Source organism: Diabrotica undecimpunctata, unplaced genomic scaffold (assembly GCF_040954645.1).
Source record: "Diabrotica undecimpunctata isolate CICGRU unplaced genomic scaffold, icDiaUnde3 ctg00000912.1, whole genome shotgun sequence".
Lineage (NCBI taxonomy): Eukaryota > Metazoa > Arthropoda > Insecta > Coleoptera > Chrysomelidae > Diabrotica > Diabrotica undecimpunctata.
This window is the reverse complement of record NW_027313186.1, coordinates 1-23254: the sequence shown is the minus strand read 5'-3', so window position 1 is coordinate 23254 and position 23254 is coordinate 1. Positions and strand designations below refer to the sequence as shown.

Sequence of the window (23254 nt, the reverse complement as noted above, 5' to 3'; positions counted from 1 at the left end):
ACGCGCTATCTCAGAGTTTTTATTAAGAATGCAAAAAGAACAAGATTTGTTAACCACAATGAAAACAGTCAAAATCGAATACCTCGGTCACATCATGAGGAACAGCGAAAGATATGGTTTTCTGCAAATAATTCTACAAGGAAAAGTAGAAGGAAAACGAGAACCAGGGAGGCGAAGGATTTCCTAGCTGAAAAACCTACGTACGTTTTTCAACATAACCACAGATCTTTTCAGAGCAGCAGTTTACAAAATACAGATTGCCATGATGTTTTTTTACAAAGTTGATTATAATTAGAATTTTTCTTGAAGTATCACTATATTTGATTATACAATTTTGTTTACTTTAAAAACCTAATGATTTTGTCACAATCCGCACTGTCTCCAGTAGCTTGCCTTTCCATTTAACATAATGGACAGTTTATAACAATATGGCATACAGTAATATTGGTGTCACAGGCGTAGAATATTATAGGAGTTCCTTCCTGAGTAGGTGTTCGTGCGTCAGTCTGGTATGTCCTATTCGGATATGATGTAGTAAAACCTGGTCCCTTCGCTTTACTAAATTTGGTGTTTTCGCTGATAGATCTGGGTTTGCTTGCCGCAATTTATTATTTGGTAAGAGTTGCCATCTTCGTAACCATAAGTTTTTTGTGTATTCATTGATGCATTTTTTCATATCTGAGTGAGGAATTTGGTTAGTTCTATCATCGGATCTCTCCATTTTACAAGCTTTTTTGCCCATTTGATCAGTTATCTCATTTCCTGGTATCCCTAATGAGATGGTATCCACATTATATGTAGTTGATTATGATTATTTTGTACAGTCACAAGGTCTTTTTAATCTGTTCTAAAATCGGATGATTCGGATATATTTTCTGAATTCCCTGGATTGCACCTAAGGAATCTGTGAATATTGCTGTCATGTCTTCAGGTCGATTAAGAGTTTGTTGTACTGCCTTGGACATCGCAAAAAGTAGTAGAAACTTAAGCACAGAATCTTCTATGACAATGGCGGATCCTACTGTTTCCAATTTGGGTGTTTTCGATGATTCTTTACAGCATTTATATATATTTTAAAGAATTACTTTGTTAGTTCTTTACATTTTATATAGTAAATGGACACAGCTTGTTTTTGGATATATGTAATTAGTTCTTGGGTAACTCAATGAGGGTACTTGGATGGCTTCTATTCTTTTAGAGGTACTAAGCTTGATATTTCATAGATATTATTTCATAAAAATTTTGAATGAACAATTAACGTTTATGGAGTCTAAATAAGCATACCAGATTGTAGAAGAAAAATATTTACTTAAATCTAAATCGAACGCAAAACTAACACATGATAGAAACTACTCGACACGTTATTAAAATCTGTTAAATAGGATATATTTATGTACAACACACACTTACCAAAGAAGGACGATAACATTTTCTAAGCATCATATTGAAAAAAATCTGAAACAAAAAGAGATTTATCAAGAAAAAAAAGTAAAAGTTTTGAACAGAAATTGTTAGAGATTCACAACCGAACAAATCAGTCCTCAATTGTGTCATAATTAGAGCTCGGGAAATATGCAATAAATAAATATAAATAAATTGTATAAGTGCATATACATTTATAGAAAGTGCATATTTTCAGGTATACCACAATATAGATAAATATCTGAGAATGCAAGTAATGAAATTTAGCGAGGTAGGTAAAATATCCCTAAAAATAGACAATATGAACAGTAAAACGCGATAAACCGGTTGCCGGCATTAAATAAAATCATTAATCATAAATCAATATATTTGTCGAAAGCTTAACAAATAAAAAATTACCAGAATTTGTATTAGCAAAAGACAAAATGCAACTGTCGTTCTGTCCGTAGTTATAGTTAGTTCAGTTTGGTGTATTATTTGGTTCAGTAAAGTTGTGTTTGAGTGTTTATCAAAAGTGTTTGAAAATGCCAAAACAAAGTGCAATTAAATCATTTCTTCTGAAAAAGTAGATTAATAGTAAAACATTGATGACAACCATATATTTTGCACGGTTTGTAACAAACCGGTAAGTATTATGTTTAATTTAATTAGGTACTGTTTTCATTTTTAAATATTTTTTAAAAATATAAGCTATACTCCATTCCACGAATATACGACTGCTTTAAATTCGCTTTAAGGTATCGATTTAAATGGTCCAAATGTGCTGAATTGTTCAATAGTAAATTCTCCCCATTTTTAAAAAACTGTTATGACCTTAGATTTAAATATGAAGTTATGATATAAATATAGAGTTAATAGTTTAACAGTAATTCAGATTTTGAAGTATATAATTATTATCATTGAGTTTAGTATTGTAAACAAGTTGGTTTTTGAATTAAGTTATTTAAACGAAGAGTAACAATACTTAAGTGATCAAATAGTGTAATTTATTTAGTCGAATATTCAATTAGTATTAAAAAAAACAAAAAACTTACTTATTCTCCTAATCTCCTAAAACTATCATCAACGATCAGATTCACAGCCATAATTAGTCGGCGATATATGAAACTGTATTAAATGTTCGTTACTTTTTAATATCTGTAACGACTTGTTACTTTAACTATCAATAGCCGGTATGTTATACCCGTTACTTTCGGAACTTTTAAGACTACATCCACTCAAAGCAAACAAATATTTAAAACTAACAAAGTGAAATATTAGATTCGTTTTCTGATTTCTGAACCATCGATCTGCCAATTTCTTTTCATTTATATTAAAAATAGTATATTTCTTTTTATTACAGCTCTAGTACCTAATCATCAATCAGCCCTGAGTTGTCCATTGTTGAACATACGCCTCCTCTAGACTTTTCCATCTGCTTCTGTTCTGCGCCTCTGCTATCCAATTGGTCACGATTCTTTTGAGGTCGTCGGTCCATCGCGTTGGGGGGTCTTCCTCGGCTTCGCTTCTCAGCCCGTGGTCTCCACTCAAGCAATTTTTTTGTCCAACTGTCGTCTTTCATTCTTGCAACATGTCCTGCCCATCTCCATTTTTGCCTTGTAATATGTGTTCTAGTACCTAATAAAGTAATAAAATAGTGTAATATCAAAGAAACCCGTCACGGCTCTTTGGTGTTTACATTTCACGGAAAGCTTACCCAAATGTCTGTCATTATATTTATTTATAGTAGCGTTTGTGTAAAAATTTTTGTTATTTTCGGATTAAATTTCACAATAAATTTTTGCGTCTATCTGAACATCTATTAACTGAAATAATTTTAGTTTAGATGTCATACTAGTAGATCCTATTTATTGGAATAATGATTAGACCAATTTACCTTCATACTTCTACTTGCACAGTAAAATATTCGTTGTCGAAGTAATTCAAAACAGTCGTATATTCATGGAATAACCTATAAATCCTAATTTTAAGTTAAAATGTAAGTTTTAGAATAGGACTATCAATCATTATGAAAAACTTATTTTAAAGTTATTTTTAGCAAAGGTGTAAACATGGTTTTGACACTCAATTTTTCGTCTTAAATTAATACGTAATTATTTTACAATAAAATGTGACTTTTACTAAAACCTCTGATATTTTTGAAGAAAAATTTTACGATCAAAACTCAAAAAAGAGTTTATATAGGACATACTTCGGGAAAGTTTTATAAAATTGTAACATGTAGTGTGCTTAATAATGTTTTTTGTCCGTTTAAAATTGACTAAGGAAATCGCACTTTGTCTTAATATCTAGTATATAAAATTTAATAGAGGTGAAAACTAATAAAATTAGGATATTCTATTATATTAATTTTAAAGTGGCGAAGTACTACAAGTTTATTGGTTAACTTTTTTATTTCCATCTTTCAGATTGTCTGTGAAAAAAAGTTTCAAGTTAATCAACACTTGAGCACTGCAACGCATAAATCTCGTGCACAAAAGCCTCAAGATTCGGTTCAGCAGCTCATAACTACAAATAAAACGAAAGTTTTCTACCAACAAAATTTTAATAAGGATCTCTGTAGTTTGCTGATTGGTTGCAATATTTCAATTGCAAAATTGGATAATCCATTATTCCAACATTTTTAAAAAAATACTGCAATATGATGTTACAATTGTAGATTCCAGCATGTCATTTACTGTTGAAGCGATTAAAACTGCAATTGGGAATAATCCAATATGGATATCTGTTGACGAGACGACTGATATTAAAGGACGATACATTGCAAATTTGGTTATAGGAAGTTTAAATGGAAGTGAGTATAGCACCGGATATTTAGTTTCCGTTAAGAGTTACAAAAAACGAACAATGTAACTATTTGTAGATTTTTAAATGATTGTCTGAGCAAATTTTTATTACCTCAACCGTTACCAACAAAAAAATTTAGTTGTTGTTAAGTAATGCTACGCCATATATGATAAAGCTGGACAGCATTTAAAAATATTTTTTTCAAATTTGATACACGTTACCTGTTTAGCACATGCTTTAAATAGAGTAGCAGAAACTGTAAGGACAGAGTTTCCAATAGTCACTATTGAAACTATATGAAACATGGTTCAATTCAGTAAATTTTATAACCCATAATTTTGAGGGAATTGGAGACATCATTTTTAGTTTCGATGTAAATAGCTCAGGTCTCAGGTGTGGACGTTTTAAAAAAACCGTTATTAAAAAGTAATTTAGCATAAGTATCCAAACTAATTTTGTAAATATTGCTGAATAAATTACTAGATTAGAAAAGCGAAATATTTCATTAGACCAAAGTATTAAAATAATCAATTGGTTAAATGAACAAATGAAACACCTTGGGGAAACCAACAAAGTGTATCAAAAATTCTGCGCAGTGTTAAAGAAAAATGAGGGATATCAAAAAATAATTCAAATAAATAATATTATTAAGATGGGGAATTGTGAAGATAATTTAATGTTACAGGTAGAACCCTCTGTTGGGGAAAGTATGTAGTATTTATTTTCATACTTTTACATTTAATAATTTTCTTTTATTGTACTATAATGTGATCTAATTCAATGGCATATTCTAACGACTTTGCGTTAAAATATATTTTTTCTGTTATGCAGTAAAATCGCATTGTTAAACTGGATAGCTCATTTATTCTGTTTTAAGTTCAGAGAATTTGACTTTTTTCTTTTGTATTTTGTGTCGGCAATATACACAAAACGTGTAAAGTATCATATTACTGTTACCATTGAATACCACATGTCGCTATTCAGTGATATGAATTTATGGGATGCACTTGTCCATGAACCATCTAACGGTGAGAGGGATTCTCAATATCTCAAGTCTCAAGACAACACTTCTAATTCATAACGAGGCAGCGTACAGTAAGCATATCGAGTGTATCGGTTAAGTCCTCTTTTAAGCCTCGGCGTCGGGCGACCCTTAACGTCGTGACGCACCGCGACCAATTCTGTACAGACAACAGTATGAGCTAAAGCTAGTTAATTTCGTAATTTATTAACAGTTGTATTTGCTAATTTTCGCTAATTTATTTACAGTCAAAATATTGCATTTTTTTCTCCATTATTATTTTAATATCATTTACTAGCGACCCCTTAAGTTTTATACAAAACACCCTCAATTATACAATATTTTAAGTTTACTCCTTCACCTTGTGAAGTAGAAAGAAGTTTTTCAGCATGTAAACAATTATTATTATCAAATAGACGGCACAGTTTTTCTCTAGAAAATTTAGAGGAACATTTAATAATATGTATATAGTTTTAACTGTAATAATAGTATAATAAAGAATGATGATGATAAATGATGATGAATCAAAGAATAAATGAATAAATGATGGAGATAATACAAAGTTCAATAATATTTTTTGTGACTTTAGCGTAAAATAAATTAAATATCTTCAATACAAGTATTACTGCATTTTTTATATATATGCATTAAAAGCATATTTTCTGAGCTCTAGTCATAGTGAATTCTTTCAGTAATGGATAAAACATATAAAAAATAATGTGGTTTACAATTTTTCGGACCAATTTCAAGAAATTTTATTTTTTCTGCCATACAAATTATTACTTGGGATGTTTTCTTAGTTATAAATCTTTTTCTTAGTTATTTGTCTTGGAGTTCTGTGCGCTTATGGTATTTTTTCGTTATCGGTCCATATTATGGAATTAAGAGAATATTAGTGCCAGTTCCAAATATGAATTATAAATTTAAAATGAACTGGAAAATCAGTATCTAAAATTAACCCCATCGAACAACCCTATCAATCGTAGCAAAACGAAATCAATCCGCAACCATACATATTAATAATAGCCCGTCTAATCAATTGAATTAATACTAGACACATAAGGACAAATGATATAATAAGGCTAAATCACGCTAGCATCATTCAGCAGCACAAATTTAGTGAGGGTCATCAATTGTACCTCCTGATTTTAGGCAATAAAGAAGGGGCGGAGTCACTCTCGTGACAGATCCCGCCCCTCGATGGCATGGTCCCACTCCGCTCGACTTGTGCAGGACAGTGTAGTTCTGAACGCAGTGCTGGGCAGCAGCTGAAAAAGTGTCAAAAACAGTGTTCACCCCATCGGTGTTTTAAAAACTCTGTGATAGTGATAAGTTTAAGATGGAGGACCCCAAAACGGACATCAAACATAAAATATCATTTAGTGTGGAATCTTTGTTGTCGAATAAAGCCCCCATTCACGACAGCCACCATTTAGAAGACAAATACGAGGATGATATCGACGATAACAGACTGAAACTTCTAGTGACCGATTAGATGAAGACGACGACGAGAATATTACCGTAGATGATGACGATACCGACGGAAGAGAAAGTTTGAGCCCTAACTCATCGCATACCGTGCTTATTCCACAACCCTTGCACCCTTCATTACCTAGAATGTTACCGAACCATCCTCAGTGGCCCTTTCAGTGGATAGGACCCAACGGGTTTAGGTCGAACTCTCCACAAGGTAAGTCAAATATATTTTTCACTTTAGTTATAATGTATCTAACCACAAAATGAACTAAGATTTTATCGTCGGAAAACGTTTATTCGAAAGATTTTTGTAATTGTTTTTCTTGGTGTTGTTATAAAAACATTTGGTTTGGAATAGCTTATATGATATGAATATGATAGCTTAGTTTTATAACTGCGGTCGTTATACGGGACTATAAATATCGATACCTTTTGTCTAAGTTTGTTCAAAAAGGTGTAGCCATCCTGACAAAATTGGAATAAAATACAATAGAAAATGCAAATAAGCTGTCATAACATATCAATAATGTTCAACCAAAATATAAAGATTGTTTAACTTGAATGGAAATAATCTACAAGATTTTTGCTATAATTAGTCCAGGGTGTTGCTACATCGTACTGTAATATTAAATTATCAGTAGAGCTCGGAAAATAATGCACTTACTGTGCCAAATTACTTTTTAATAACAGTTTTTTAAAACACCTAAGCTATCTACATCAAAACTACAAATGACATCTCATAATTCCCTCAAAATTATCGGTTATGAAATTTACTGAATTAACCATGTTCCCCATCTAGTTATCACCGGTTCAGGTGGTAAAGGTACATTAGAAAAGCGATGTTTATACGCCTGTACTCATAGAAGGGTTTTTTAAAAATATTTTTTTTATTTGATACAAGGGTATTGACTATAGGAAACTCTGTCATTACCGTTTATGTTACTCTGTTTAAAGCATGTGGTAAACAGGTAACGTGTATCAAATTTGGGAGAAATGTTTTTAAATGCTGCACAGCTTTGATCATATATGGCGCAGCATCAATTAACAATAACAATTTTTTCAGTTATTATCGGTTGAGGTAAAAAAAGTACTCAGACATTCATTTACAAATCTATAAATAGTTACATTGTTCGTTTTTTGCAATTCCTCAACGGAAACTAAATATCCGGTGCTATACTCACTCCCGTTTAAACTTCCTATAACCAAATTTGCAATACCGTCCTTTAATATCAGTCGTCTCGTCAACAGATATCCATATTGAATTATTCCCCAATTGCAGTTTTAATCGCTTCAACAGTAAATTGCATGCTGGAATTTACATATTTTTTCGTAGAGTAGTAGCAGAAGGAACTTGTACAACATAATTATTGTTGAAATAATGGATTATCCAATTTTGCAATTGGAATATTGCAACCAATCAGCAAACTCCAGAGATCCTTATTAAAATTTTTGAGAAACTTTTGTTTTATTTGTAGTTATGAGCTGCTGAACCTAATCTTGGGGCTTTTGTGCACGAGATTTATGCGTTGCAGTGCCCAAGTGTTAATCAACTTTTTTTCGCATACAATCTGAAAATTTGAAATAAAAAAGTTAACCAATAAACTTTGTCTAGTACTAGTAACTTTGTAGTACTTGGCCACTTTATAATTAATATAATATAATATCCTAATTTAATTGGTTTTCACCTCTATTAAAATTTTATATACAAGATATTAAGACAAGGGGCGATTTCCTTAGTAAATTTTAAACGGACAAAAAGCATTAATCAAACACACTACTTGTTACAATTTTATGAAACTTGTTTCCCGAAGTATCCCCTGCATAAACTATTTTTTGAGTTTTGAGAATGCACTTAGGTATACAATTTATCCAAAATATGCACTTAATGGTGCATATCTCCCGAACTCTAATTATGAACAATTGTCTTCTCCGCAAGGAAATCATCAGTTGATACAGAACATTTCTTCTTTCTTTATATTTTAACGAAATATCCCGTTGTTCCAAAGGAAATATATTGTGTTATTTTCTTGTATATAGTTTGATACAGTTTTGGATAGTTGAATTGAATTTTGATATCCTTGATAATATTCTTTCATCTACAACTGTATTATGTGGTTCATTCAAATTTGTATAATTTGTATGGTTTTCTTTGATATATTCGATCATACTATTAATTTTACTATAATCTTTTTTGTATATTAGTCAATTGGGTTTTTTTTCTACAAAAATTCATGTATTTTGTTTTGATCTTTTAGCCAACTTGACTTCAAATATCTATCTATGTCGTTAAAATATTTAAGTACTCTGAAGTAGGTTTCTTCTGGTATATTACTGATTATTCAGTCATATCATGTTCAAATGAACCAACAAGATTTAATTGATTGATAGAATAACCAAGATTAGGTTTTTTTATATTTAAATTGTATCAACCATTAATTTTTGTTAAAAATGATGTCCAGAATCTGTTATAATAAAAGTTCAGAAGCTTTTGTCAATAAATCTAACACTAAATACTTAATTATTGAAGAAACAGCTACAATGGAACACGGAAATCACGGAAAACTTGTCACAAAACAAAAAATACTGTAAGGAAAGGTAACCAAGGTTGTCACAAATGAAAATTACACATATTTCATTAAATATTGTTTTACTGATCATAAAGCGACTGTTTTTTATTTACCTAAAAAACTTCTAAGCACAGAACAACACATAATCAATTACCAAGAACTAAAAGAAGATTTATAATAGAAAGTTATGACCGGTGCGAATATAATGCTTATGTCAAATGCAATTTATTATGTGAAATTCTTAACAAACCTATAGTAAAAATAAGTTACACAAAAAACACGGGAAGAAGCGCCAAAGTTGGATAACTGCAGGACTGGTTAAATCCATATAAACACAAAAAATCTCTTGTATCGTAAACATGTCAAAGATCCTGATAATGTTAATAAAAAAATGAATATTTTAATTATAGAAAACACCTAAATATATTAAAAAAAAGCTAGGAAAGATTACTTAAAAAATGAAATTGAGAAAAACAAGAATGTTTCCAAAAACCTGTGGAATATTGTTAAACATTTGACATGTAAAAACACCGAAAAAAATATTATAGAAATATGTAGTTAGACAAGAAGGAACTATTTTAAGAGATAGTGAAACTATCTTCAATTCTTTTGCTCGTTATTTTAGAGAAATTGGAGAAACTTATGCCAAGAATATAAAACCACCGACATCGTATTTCTCACAATAGAACAGCGTGATGCATTCTTTGTATTTAAGACCGGTCTCTGAAATAGTGAAATAGAATAGAATAGAAGCGAGATATTGAGGGAATTATTAAAACACTACCGGTAGAAGAAAAATCTACTAGTATTAACAATATTAGAGCAGGAACAATAAGAATTATAAATAAACAATTCATCAAACCGTTGCGTTGGTAGGACGTTGGTCAATACTTTGATTGGTTGACAATACAACAGATTGATTAACCGGTGAATATACTTTAATAAATAAAATGATTTCAAAATGCCCACAGTACACCAATTAAAGGATATATAATATTTTAATTCGCATAAAGCACTTCCTAAAATATACTAACTTTGAATTATCTACATAAATTCTTTATTTTTGAACAATGAAAACTATTAAAGACACTTTCCTACATAAATATATAACTAGATAGAACGTTTATTGACCACTTTACATATAGTTTGAAGTCCGTATAAAAAATACAATAAAAGATATAATAATGTAAACTTAAAATTAACTTAACCATATTGGCTAAAGTAATATACATATGTAAGTATTAGCAGAAGAAATAAAATTAAAAATTTAAGATAAAAAAATCTCTAACCAAAAAAAAAAAAAACAAACCTAAACTGTCACATAAAAAATCTTTGAAATATGGAAGTAACAAAAATGTGCAAATAATTAAGAATATTCCCGAATCGATGACTAAATAAACTAATACATAAAACTTAGTACATTTTAATAGCAATAATACAATGTGATATGTAGATAGTAGATCGACAGTATTCTGACCAAACTGGGTACACGTTATAAAGGTGTATTGAGGTATTCTGTCTTTGAGTAAAAACAATATGTTAAAAAATGCTTTCTGATCCTATTTTTAAACAGTGGTGGAGACAGAATTTTTATTTCGTTAGGCAGATAGTTATACAAGTGAATATCAATTGAATTCTTTGTGCTCTTTGATAGTCTGAATCGTTGTGACCTAATTAAATCCCTCGATCTTGTTAGATGATCATGTAATTGGGAGTTTATAGTAAACTTATTTTTATTATCGTGAATTTCCAACAGTTTAGCATACATATAAAGCGAAGGTAGAGGCATAATACCCATGTTCAAAAATAATGGTTTACAATGATCCCTTAAATCCGCTCCAGCAAGTATCCTCACCACCTTCTTTTGTAATTTAAATATTCTGTCGGCATGACCAGAGTTGACCCAAACAGCTATTCCATATTGTATATGACTATGAAACAATGAAAAGTAACACATTTTAAGGGTACTTTTAGGTACCAAATAAACCAGGTTACGCATTACAAATATTGTACTGGCGAGTTTAGAACTTAAGTTGTCTATATGGATGCCCCAATCTAAGTTGTCATCCATAAAAATCCCTAACAATTTGATGCTATATGCTTTATCCTCGTTTAGTTTTAGTTTATTATGTGTAAACCAGTTTTTAATTTTAAGCACATCGTTTCCTATTTTGTTATTTAAATTATATTGATTCTGGTCGGTACTAATAACGGTTGTATCATCTGCAAAACATATACACCTTAAGGGGTGGGTATAATGAAATATATCGTTGAGATATAGAAGAAAAAATGTAGGTCCTAATATAGACCCTTGGGGAACTCCATGTTCAACATTGTGAAAATTGGAGTAGTAATTATTTTAAAAAAACGGCCTGTTTTCTGTTTATTAAATACGATCGAAATAAATTAAGAGCATTTCCCCTTATGCCATATTTGTGCATTTTGTCTAAAAGTAAAGTGTGTGAGACACAATCAAAAGCCTTAGATAAGTCAAACAATGTTAAAGACACGAAGTGACCTCTCTCTAGGCCATCAACTACTTCCCTTACAATTTCCTGAATTGCTTGAGTAGTGCTGCATTTTTTTCTGAAACCATATTGATTACAATGAAGTATTTTGTACTTTTCTATGTACTCTATTAAGCGGTTATTCAAAATACTTTCAAAAATTTTACCAAGAATGGGAATAATAGAAATAGGGCGATAATTTTCAATTTCTTCTGGAGATCCTTTTTTGAGTAGCGGTAACACTTTTGTTACTTTTAATACATCGGGAAAGATTCCTTCGATAAGGCAAAGATTATAAAGTATGACCAGTTTATCAATAATAATATCCAGAGTTTCTATCACTAATTGTTTGTTTAAGAAGTAAAAATCAGTGCATTTTGAGTTTTTCAAGCTGTATAATGTATTCCTAACTTCAGTATCACTAACAGGTGTTAAAAACAACGAGTGGCAAGGGGAGTATATTCCCTCCAAAAAATTCATGGCATCATTTTCATCTGTCTCATCTAACGAGTTCAATATATTTCCCGCTACCGAAGTAAAGTAATTATTAAACTCGTTTGATGAAATATTACATGTATACATATTACAAATATTACATATTACTAATATTACATTACAACATAGAATATACTTCTAACTTGTTTGTGATCCGTCGGAAGACATATATATTGAAGTTGATTACAATTTTGACACACTTTAACTAAATTTCTTTTATTTCAACAAATAGACTAATCGTATCGCTGGCAAGATAAAAATAGAGGATATAAAAGAATTTGTTGATCAGAATTTCTTTCAATCGTAATGACGAATGACAAATTTAGTGATAATAATAATGCTAGCTAATCTGAAGAGTACTCAATTGACGCATGTGCTTATTGACATTATTTCCATTTCGCTGAGTTAAAGTGAACGTATGTTCTCTGCTTTCAGTAATATTATATAAAATACATTATAATTTCCTGCCATAAAAACTGTAGATATTATCATTCATTTTCAAATAGAATATAATAAAAATTAAAATTATTTCAAATATAAAAGCTTTCTGTGAAACTTATACCTTTTTTTTTATATGAGCTTATGTTGAAGTTTTCTACGTGAATGGAAAATGGTATAAGCGACCCTCCTTCTTGTACTGCCTACCCGTTTCGGATGTTGGCGACCTTCATGGCAATGTGTATTTTGCAAACTGCTGCTCTGAAAAGATTTGTGGTTGTTGTGTTGAACCACGTACGTAGATTTTTCAACCAGGACATTCTTCGCCTTCCTGGTCCCCGTTTCTTCGCCTTCCTTCTACTTTTCCCTGTAAAATTAATTGCAGCAACCTATATATTTTGCTGTTCTTCATGACGTGACTGAGGTATTCGAGCGACTCAATTCATATAAATTTTCCTAACAACTTTACCCCTTCCTGTCCCAAACCCTACACATATCATCATCATCATAATTATCAGTTGCTACTGCTAAACATAGACCTTCCATAAATAATTCCATTGCCTCTGGTCTTAAGCAGTGTACTAGATGCGCTTGATATCCTGACCATCTTGTTGGAGGACGTTCTCGATTACTATACACGTCGGGTCTATATATTCATTTTAAAATGTTCTTAGTCCTTCCGAAAAACGCCAGTTTTTCTTTTTACTGTATGATTTGAACATTGACCACCTCTCCATTTATTACTTTTCTGGTAAAGATCTGTGTTTCTGCTACATTCGTTGGACCCGAAAGTACTCACTGATCACAGACCTTCCTTTTCACGCACATGGGAATATCTGATCTAAAAATTTTCCTCAGTTTTTCGTAAGTTGCCCATGTTAGTCTTATTCTCACTGTTGTTTGTATAAACTTGGTCAATTTGCGTGCCATACGTTGAAATATTTTTGATCGTTATAAGGTTGGTCATGCATTGTGTTTTAGAAAAGTTTTTTAAGCGGAAGAGCTCTTGAAGAAGTTGACATGCATGATCCACCCAGTCTACAATAAAGACTATGTTGACAACAAAGCTGTGAATAGTTTAGGAGATATGGTATCTCCTTTCGTAATACCCTTTTTCAAAGAAAATATGCCGCAGAAGAGTTGTGTACCTATGATCAATAGTGCATTCCGTAAGCGCTCTTAACATGGACCTATGTTGGACTGAGTCGAATGCTTTCTCAAAGTCTACAAATATTAATATCAAAAGCTTGCTGTATTCTGTAACTTTCTCTATCAAGGACTTTATTATTTGTAGATGGTCATTCGTTCCCGAACTACTGCTAAATCCTAAACCCTGTACGAATACTCTTTTCAATATTATAAATTTGCATAGTTTTTTTACGAAAGCTTCATTTTATTTATCAATCAATCACGTACTATGCAAAAAAATTATTAATAGCAGTTCCAAGGTCCAGTTTTCTTTATTTCTTTAAGATAAATAATTGTATATTTTAATTGAAAACTTTTATGATTCTTGCAACATTTATGCCTAAACATTTTTTGGTATAAACTGACACTTCCTTAAAATTTTATAAACGTGGCAGAAGTGATAAAACCGTAGCAGTGTACGTGATTTTTTTACAAAAACGTACCTTCAGACGCATAAAATAGCATGTTTGCTATCTGAAACATTTATGTTGTATCTAACAGTAAAACACTGACAACTTTTGTTTCCGCATTTTATTTTGAATATGAAGAATTTGAAATTGATCATTAAAAGAATGATTCTGGTCTAGAAGGTGAAGTGCGTACTTATAATCTATTTTTATATTATTTTAAATCGTTTGAGTGTTCTGCTATACGTTTTTTAAAAGTTCTACCAGTTTGACCGATGTAAGTTTTTGAGCAGTCGCCACATATAAGTTTGTAGAGCATTTTCCCAGGCGTTTTCCAAAGTAATAATTTTCTATTTTATTAGTGAATCGTGCCAAAGGCTATTACAAACATTTGGTAATGAAACATACGTAAAAGTGTTAAATGCTTCATTTGTTGTCAACTTTAAACCGTATCACTTCTTGCATTTAATGATGGGGAGTTTACGAACGCTCGAATTTTGAGGCCAAGGTCGGAACTATTAGGACTACAGTTTGATCCTTGAGCTAAGTTAGATGCTTGCGCGCTCGGTGGATAGATGACGTGAGCAGCCGGCAAATTACATGAATGTAACTGCTCTGTGAATTTAGAGCTTATGAAGCTTTCCCCATTTTTCGAATTTTACCACAGCGCACTCAGAACTCGCGTCCCTTCATTAATTTGGGCTAGTGTAAGTATAACTGAAATATCAAGTGAGCTGAACAAATACAGGTAGAATGTAAAGTTCCTTATGCTATCTTTAGCAAACACATTATAAATACCGAAGAATCACATAACATGAAATAAAAACTGTACGAAACTTGGCGATACTCATCGAAGAGGCTACCCAGAAAAACCAAATAAATTATTAAGAATTATGGAGAAATTACTAAGGAATGAACAGACAGAAAAAATATTATTATAAGAGCTAAAAGTCATTGCCTGTTATACAATGAAAAACAAAACTTCTTCAAATTAGTACCTCATACTTAATTATTTACCAAGAATGTGCAAAAAATGCACGTCTTCCTTGATATAAAGACGATAATTAGTCACATCCACATTCTAGTCATTCATTTTCCTTTTCGAAGTCTGAGAAAGCTCTTCCCACCCATCTTCTAATGATAATTAATAAGATCTACGAGTACCAAATCATTTTTTGTTGCGTTTAATTGCAGACTTTACGTGCCGAGGCTCTAATTACTGTATGACAATTTAACTTTTGTAGGTAAAGGTCGTCGTGTTTAAAATGGTTTTTATATGTATCTATGCACGCAAAGCTAGTGAAAGATGGTGTTTTAATTGGTGTTATTCCAATAGAGATTAAAATTTTAAATGTCGGGATTGGTTAATTCAAACAAGTGTGTGTAAAGATGCAACTAATTTTATGAACAGTTCTGGATTTTTGCACAAGAGTTTTTTAGCAATGATCTATTTTGTAGACCAGCAATTTTTATTTTAGAATTTTCAAATGGGTTTTCAAAACACTTTGCTTCTATCTACTGATATCAATATTGGTCGTTCATTGTTATTTTGTTTCACCATCGTTTTACTTCCAAAACTTTTTCCTATGGAATATTCTCTGACCTGTACTGATTAAACACTCAGTTATTATTTTAAAATTAATATCGGCGAAACAGACAAAATGAATTAAAAAGAAAGAACTCTGAGATAGCGCGTAGGCAATTTGGCTGTGTAAATAAACATTTAGATTATACTTATACTCGTTCGAAATTCTAAGACGCAATTCTGTAAGTGTTCATCAAGTAGAACTCTTGGAAACTTTTATAATATAGGTACACAATGAAAAAATATTGCTACAAGAGTATACAAAACCTTCATACGACTGATACTTGAACGCCACATTTAGAGTCGCCCATGTGACGTGTGCCGACTGAGGTGAACAGTGGTGCGATTATCCTTTTTATATAATTCTAAATACCGTTACCGCTGCACTAGTCATGGGATGGATAATAACGTAAATAAGGCACTCACGTCAAATTGGTACGAATATTAGAATATGTGGTGGCTCTTCGCTAATAGCGCTTACAGTACAAGTTTTCGAGCTTTTTGGATTACAAAGCCATCCTCAGGTCAAGTTTATAAAGTACTACTACTGAAGACGGATCCCATTGGTGGAAAAATACAAAAATTTTCATTAAAAGTTTAAAAACTTAAACGTTAAGAAAGTTGTTCGAAAAAACAGCACATTATACTCCACAAAAAACACATTAAAAAAATTTGGATGGAATTGAAGCGGCTGACAGTGATTGTCTTTTAGATGTTTTTTTTTTCTAACAACTGTTTTTCAACCAAAGAAGGTACAAAAATATTTAGAGACAAATAAGAACCGAAATACGAAAGGCCAAAGATTATTGGTTAAAAACCCAGTGTGCAGGGATAGAGTTGTTGAAACAAAAACGCAATACATTAAATAGACATAAAAAAGTAAAACAAGCAGCTGAACTTTAGAAATCCAACACAGCTAGTAAATTGCAAGATCAACAGGGGAACATCTTCTTCTTCTTCTTCTTCTTCGGCCTTCGTTTATCCATTGTTGGACATAGGCCTCCTCCAATTGCTTCCACGCTTCTCTAACTTTTGCAATTCTCATCCACTGCTTTCCAGCTACAGCTGTTATATCGTCTATCCATCTCTTTTTGGGTCTTCCCACGCTTCTTTTAGTTTCTCGAGGTCTCCAGAATGTCACTTTATGAGACCATCTATTGGTGTCTTGTCTTGCTACATGTGCTACCCATTGTCATCTCAATGTCGCTATTTTTTCCATGATGTCGGTTACTTTAGTTCTTCGATGTATTTCGGTGTTAGTAATTTCGTCTCTGAGGCTTACTCTGAGATAGCGCGTCTCTCCATGGCCCGTTGAGTTACTCTTAATTGTTCTGCCATTTTTCTTGTTATTGCCATAGATTCCATAAGTTGCAACTGGTAGTATACAAGTGTTATAGGTTTTTCGTTTTAAGTGTATTGGGATTTTTCTGTCTTTTCAAATAAAGCTCAACTTACCAAAAGCAGACCATGACAATTGTTTCCTTCTTCTAATTTCTAGGGTTTGATTTTCCTTTTCGTTTTTAATTGCATGTTCTAGATATATATATTGTTCTACCTTTTCTATATTGATTTTATCTATCGTGATGTTTTCTAGGCTGTTGCTTAATATCTTTGTTTTGTCGAGATTCATTTTTAATCCTATTTGATTCGATTTGTGATTTAAATCTTGTAGCATTGATTTTAGTTCATGGATATCTGTGTCGTCTGCGAAACGCAAATGGTTAAGATATACTTCATCTATTTTTAATCCCTTTTCGGCCCAATTAAGTGTTTTTAAGACATTTTCTAATGCTAAAGTAAATAACTTGAGTGAGATGGTGTCATCCCTACTGGACAGAGTAGAGAAACTCGTGTATCTTGGCAGTAATATCAATGAGAGCTGGGATCCAACCGCAGAAATTAAAAGCCGAATAGAACAAGAACGAGCTGCCTTTGTAAAAATGAAAAACGTAGTTTGTAGTCACGATCTTAGCATTAACCTTAGAGTTCGAATGACATCTTGCTACATCTTTCCTGTCCCCGTTGTATGGAGTGGAAGCGCATACTCTAACTGATGCTATCCTTAGACGCTTGACAGCCTTTGAGATGTGGGTATACAGACGACTACTGAAAATAAGCTGGGTCGACAGAGTTAGGACAAATGAGGAGGTCCTTAGACGGCCGAAGCAAACATCACAACTCGTCAATATAATAGAGAAACGCAAGCTGGAATACTTCGGTCACATTATGAGACACCCTGAAAAATATGATCTTTTACATCTGATCATTCAGGGAAAGATCCAAGGTAATCTTGGTCCTGGTAGAAGAAGAACATCATGGTTGAAAAATCTAAGGTATGGAAAATCAACTACATCGTTATTTAGAGCTGCTGTCAATAAAGTCACGATAGTGAATATGGTAGCCAACATGATATCCAACTATCGATAACGGTCATGGAACTAGAAGAAGAAGAAGACATGGTGTCGCCCTGTCTCAGACCTTTGCCAAGGTCTATTTTCATAGTTTCCAGATCATCATCTATTTTTACGTGAAAAGTAGCATCTACTACATAGGTACTACAAGAAACAGGGATCCCTCTTTAGTAATGTTACTTTATACCACTTATGATAAACTTGAGCATGGCTCTAAGGATACATGCTTCAAAAATACTTTATTTTTTATTCTTTCATTTGTCATAAGCGTGTACAATAACATATCAGTCTTCTTCAATTTTTAAAAGAGAATAAACTAAGAAGCCTAAAAATAGTCGAAGAAGATTAAGAAAACTCGTACGACTACGAATTGGAGATACAGGAAAAAAATGCGATATGTAAGACATAGTACGATTGCACGATGTAACGAGAATAAAGGATGATAAAATAGTAAAGCTGTTAGAGATGGAAAGCCAGTAGGAAAGACACAGCGAAACAACTTGTTACTAGAATCGCAAATATTACTAAACAAAATGTAGTAAATACAGGTTATGGACCTAACGTAAGAAAAAATAGAAGAAAACTGCACGATATAACCGCTTTCAGGTGGTAACACGAGTAATCAGATAAGCCATATCATTCGCATATGCCCATAAGCAATCTGTGACTGGACAGTTTTCCTAAATGTTTCGCTACTGTCGTTAACATTTGCCTATTGTAAAATTTTACAGATAATTGCAAATTAAATGATGTGCTTATTAAAAAAAAGTCAGATTCTACAAGTAATCAGAGAATTTTTGGTGTGTTTATGCTTTTTGTAAATCAATAAAATACGAGCAATCTCTTTGAATAAGAAATTGTATACTAGACGGTGCTTTTTCTGGTACATTTTTGTTTACCAAATCCCAATTTTATCCTAACAAAAGCTCGTCTATATATTCCTAACCTGTCTTTAGTTTTTTATTTTTAATAAATATAATTATTTTTATTTTGAATTGCACTTAAAATGAGGACTTTTCTTACCGTTCAGTTCATATTTCGATTTCATTCGAATCCATTATGTACCTATTAATTTCTGAATGTTTCCTAACTCTCAATTTATTCTTCTCTGATGTATCTGTATTATTATCGATTACTTTTTTTGATATGTTTCTGTTTACATTCTTCTGATTTTTAGCTGATCATTTAAGGTAAAATGTTTTTTTTCTTCGACGATTCCTTTTTTCATTTTTGTTGTCTTTTGATCCAGGTTTCCTTCAACTGCTTTGTGGATACATTTGAGAATAACGTATTATATGATAGATAGATATATAGACTAAGCGATTCAGAAACCAATTCTACCAAATTTACACCTAAAGATGAACAGAGTTAGAGCAAAGAAACTAATTAATTTAGCAGATCTATTCTTTTTGGTGTGAAAATATCTCTTAAGGTAATCTTTTGTTTTCGTATGATGAACCTGGAAATTTACAAAGAAGAAAAAGCCAAGAGTTGAATTTTTTGACTTACATCAATTACAGAACATTTCTGTAACATACAAACAACTACCAATTACATAATCCTGCGATTTTAATATGCTTAACACAATTCCATGAATATACTGAACGCACTTTCACAGTTAAAATTCATTCAATTATCGCAAAGAATGTTTCGTTATAATTACTCTACCAATTAAAACGTAATTAATAACATCTTGTTTTCGCTTATAATTATTGAGATGCTGGTATGTAACCGATAGCAATTAATTCTGTCCACCAATGTTGGCACATAATTTACACATTACTGAAATTGGTCAAACCAGGAAAATTACAGTTTACTGTTTTTACTTAAATGACCAAATAGTGATCGCTGAAAATGGCAATATTATAATGATATGTTAAAGAAGTTGGAAAAATAATATGAATCTTGCAAAGTGTAAATAAAAGAATCATTTAGCCTTGTACAGCTTTCTACATTGCGGCCTGAAATATCTTTTATACAAAGTGGACCAAAAGTCTGGAAATGTCTTAAATGTACAGTCCGAATTGTACAAAAACCGAATACGCAAACTCTGCAATATCTTCTTCAGCCACCATTTTCCATTTGGTCATTAATTTATAAAACTAACAATAGCTTGAATTTTATTAAAGAGATTTGAAATACTACTTAGAGATGAAATTGTACCTTACCGGAAAAACAAAGTTTAAAGCCAATTTTAATGAGATATGGTTTCTCGGAGCTCTAGCTCATCTTAGTGTAAATATTCGGCGTTATTTAGATCAGACATTTCCCGGGCGATGGATTGGTAGATACGGTGGTACTGAATGGCCTCCTCGTTTTACCCGGTTTGAATCCTAATGATTATTTTTATTGTTAAAAAAATTAGGTATATTAGGACTATTAGGTCAAAGAAGAAGAGGAAGACCCAAAACAAGATTCCTAGATAACATCGATGAAGACATGAGAAATATGGAAATACGTGCTTGGCGGAGGAAGGCGATGGATAGGGACGACTGGAGAAAAATTCTTGGGGAGGCTAGGACCCACACAGGGTTGTAAAGCCAAAATGATGAAAAATGAGGTCTATACCTACATGTATTTTTGTTTCTGTCGAACCTTTTTTGATCAAGGCCTTACTTCAATAAGTACTTAAACCTTTTCTTCACCGCTTGCACCGTTTATGCTCACTTGCTGGAACTTTTTCGCTCCTTTCTTGACTTCATCGTAGTTTTCCTGACTAGTTTTTAATCATTTCTCTTCATCTTTCAAAAAATGACCTTTAACAGAATTCAATTAGTTTCCGGATGAGTAAAACTTCGTTCTTCTTTTCCTTGTTTGCTTTTTTCTTTGTTTATATATTTCTTATTCATTCAACTAGATGGTAGAGAATAGACTCTTCATAGTAAATGGACTACTAGTTAACTGTATCTAATATTTTTGAACAGAAAAAGTTTTAGAACAATATTCTATCCTCTTTTAGTAGTATTTTTAGAGAACTAATTTAAAATCTATATGACAATTCTCTGGATTCTTCTGTTCTGTTCCTATCCCGAACGGATAGTACGAAAATACCAGGCTGGTTTCAGAGGTGGTAAATCGACAATTCATCAGATTGCAACCCTGAAACAAATTTTGAAAAAAACACTGGAATATGGCATTGATACTCATCGCATATTTATAGACTACACAGCAGCCTACGACTCTGAATAAAAGAAAAATGTTCAAAGCAATGAAAAGAGCTAGAAATACCAAATAAGTTGGTAAATTTAACAAAACTATATGGGGGAACAGTGGGAACTGTCTGAACCTTCTAAAGCAAATAACGGGCTGCGCCAGGGAGACCCTCTCTCCTGTATACTGTTTAATCTGGCTCTGGAAAAAGTAATAAGTATGTAAAAAATCAGAACCACTGGTTCAATATATGTATAACAAATCAGTGCAAATCCTGGCCTATGCTGATTATATCAATATTGGGAGAACGAAAAACGAGAGGCGTATGTAGCCTATAAGAATCGCCACAAAAATGGGTTTAATAATAAACACCAATAAAACGAAGTATATGAAAATAAGCACGCAACCACAAATCCTACGACCACTTGTTATAGAAAACGACGTTATTGAATCATTGAACAATTTGTATGCCTGAGAGCGCTCATTAACACTGAAAATAGTACTACCGCAGAGATAAACCGCAGAATTTGCACGGCCAACAAATGCTATTTTCGGCTCAATCTACTCCTTAAATCCACAAGTATATCGAGAAATACAAAAATAAATCTCTACAAAACAATAATACGCCCAGTCCTAACATATTGTTCAGAGACCTAGACTCTAACAAAAAATATTGAAAACATGTTGGGGTGTTTCGAAAGAAAAGTACTAAGGTGAATCTATGGAGCAGTGAATGAAAATCGAGTGTGGAGAAGACGATACAACTTGAAACTTGACCAGGAACCTGATATCGTAAAACATATTAAGATAGGACGTCTGAGGTGGATAGGGCATGTAATGCGGGTGGAACAAATTGACCCAGCTAGAAAAATGCTCCTTGATAGAGCCATTGGTCAGAGAAGAAGCGGAAGACCCAGAACAAACTTCTTGAGAGGCAGGACCTACGCAAAGTTGTAAAGCCAGAATGATGATAATTTATTACTACTTGATATGTATCTATGTTAGTCTTTTATTTCTTTCGTATATTATTTTTGTACGGTTTCTTCTTTCAAATTTGTATCTTAGTTAATACATTAGTCATCGCTGTGTGACCTTTCGATTGACTGTACTTATTTTTGTTATTATTATTTGTATTAAGATAATTTGTTTTGTTACAGCTAACCTCCAAAACCTCTCCACCAACGGCGGACCACCGATCGTGCGATGCGCGCTCCGGAAACACAAAACCCAACAGAAAACCCCGAACGCCGTTCACCACGCAGCAACTGTTAGCCTTAGAAAAGAAATTTAGAGATAAGCAGTACCTTAGTATAGCGGAAAGGGCTGAGTTTTCGAGTTCCCTGAGGCTCACCCGAAACACAGGTAGGTTGAGTAACGTCAACATTTAGCAACCCATTTGGGTTAATTTAGACAATTCTGTCTAGGCGTAGAAACTTTTTTATCTGGATTAAAAAACTCTAAATTGCATTATTGTCGTTCGTAGACAATGATTTAAGTTTTGGTATGTATTTGTTTTGTTCCGTTTCCATAATATTGTTTCTCTTTCTGTTTGGTAGTATATACAGCTATTCCTACTGTTTACTCCAGTTAGTTGAATTTTTATGCCCATTAAAGTTAATCTACTAGATTTCACGGAGATTATCCACCATTTCCATTTAAAATGCGTTTATTTTAATGTTTAGTATTGAAAAAATTTAGTATGTAGGTATGACTTGATCTTCGCATATCGAGTAAGGAAGCCTGTTATGATTTGGAGCTGATTCCTGCTTATCTTCTGCTTTATACATTTATACATTAAAT

The 23254-nt window shown here is 32.3% G+C and overlaps 1 protein-coding gene across 1 annotated transcript; it reads left to right on the top strand.

Moving 5' to 3' along the window:
• Positions 1-6700: 6700 nt before the first annotated feature.
• On the top strand, positions 6701-22816 carry LOC140431841 (homeobox protein vab-15-like; the record flags this gene model as incomplete). Its single annotated transcript, XM_072519718.1, is given in 3 exon segments — positions 6701-6920; positions 22612-22676; positions 22678-22816. Coding segments are annotated over 3 exon segments (424 nt in total), but the record flags the coding sequence as incomplete, so codon positions are not given.
• Between the last annotated feature and the right edge of the window lie 438 nt (positions 22817-23254).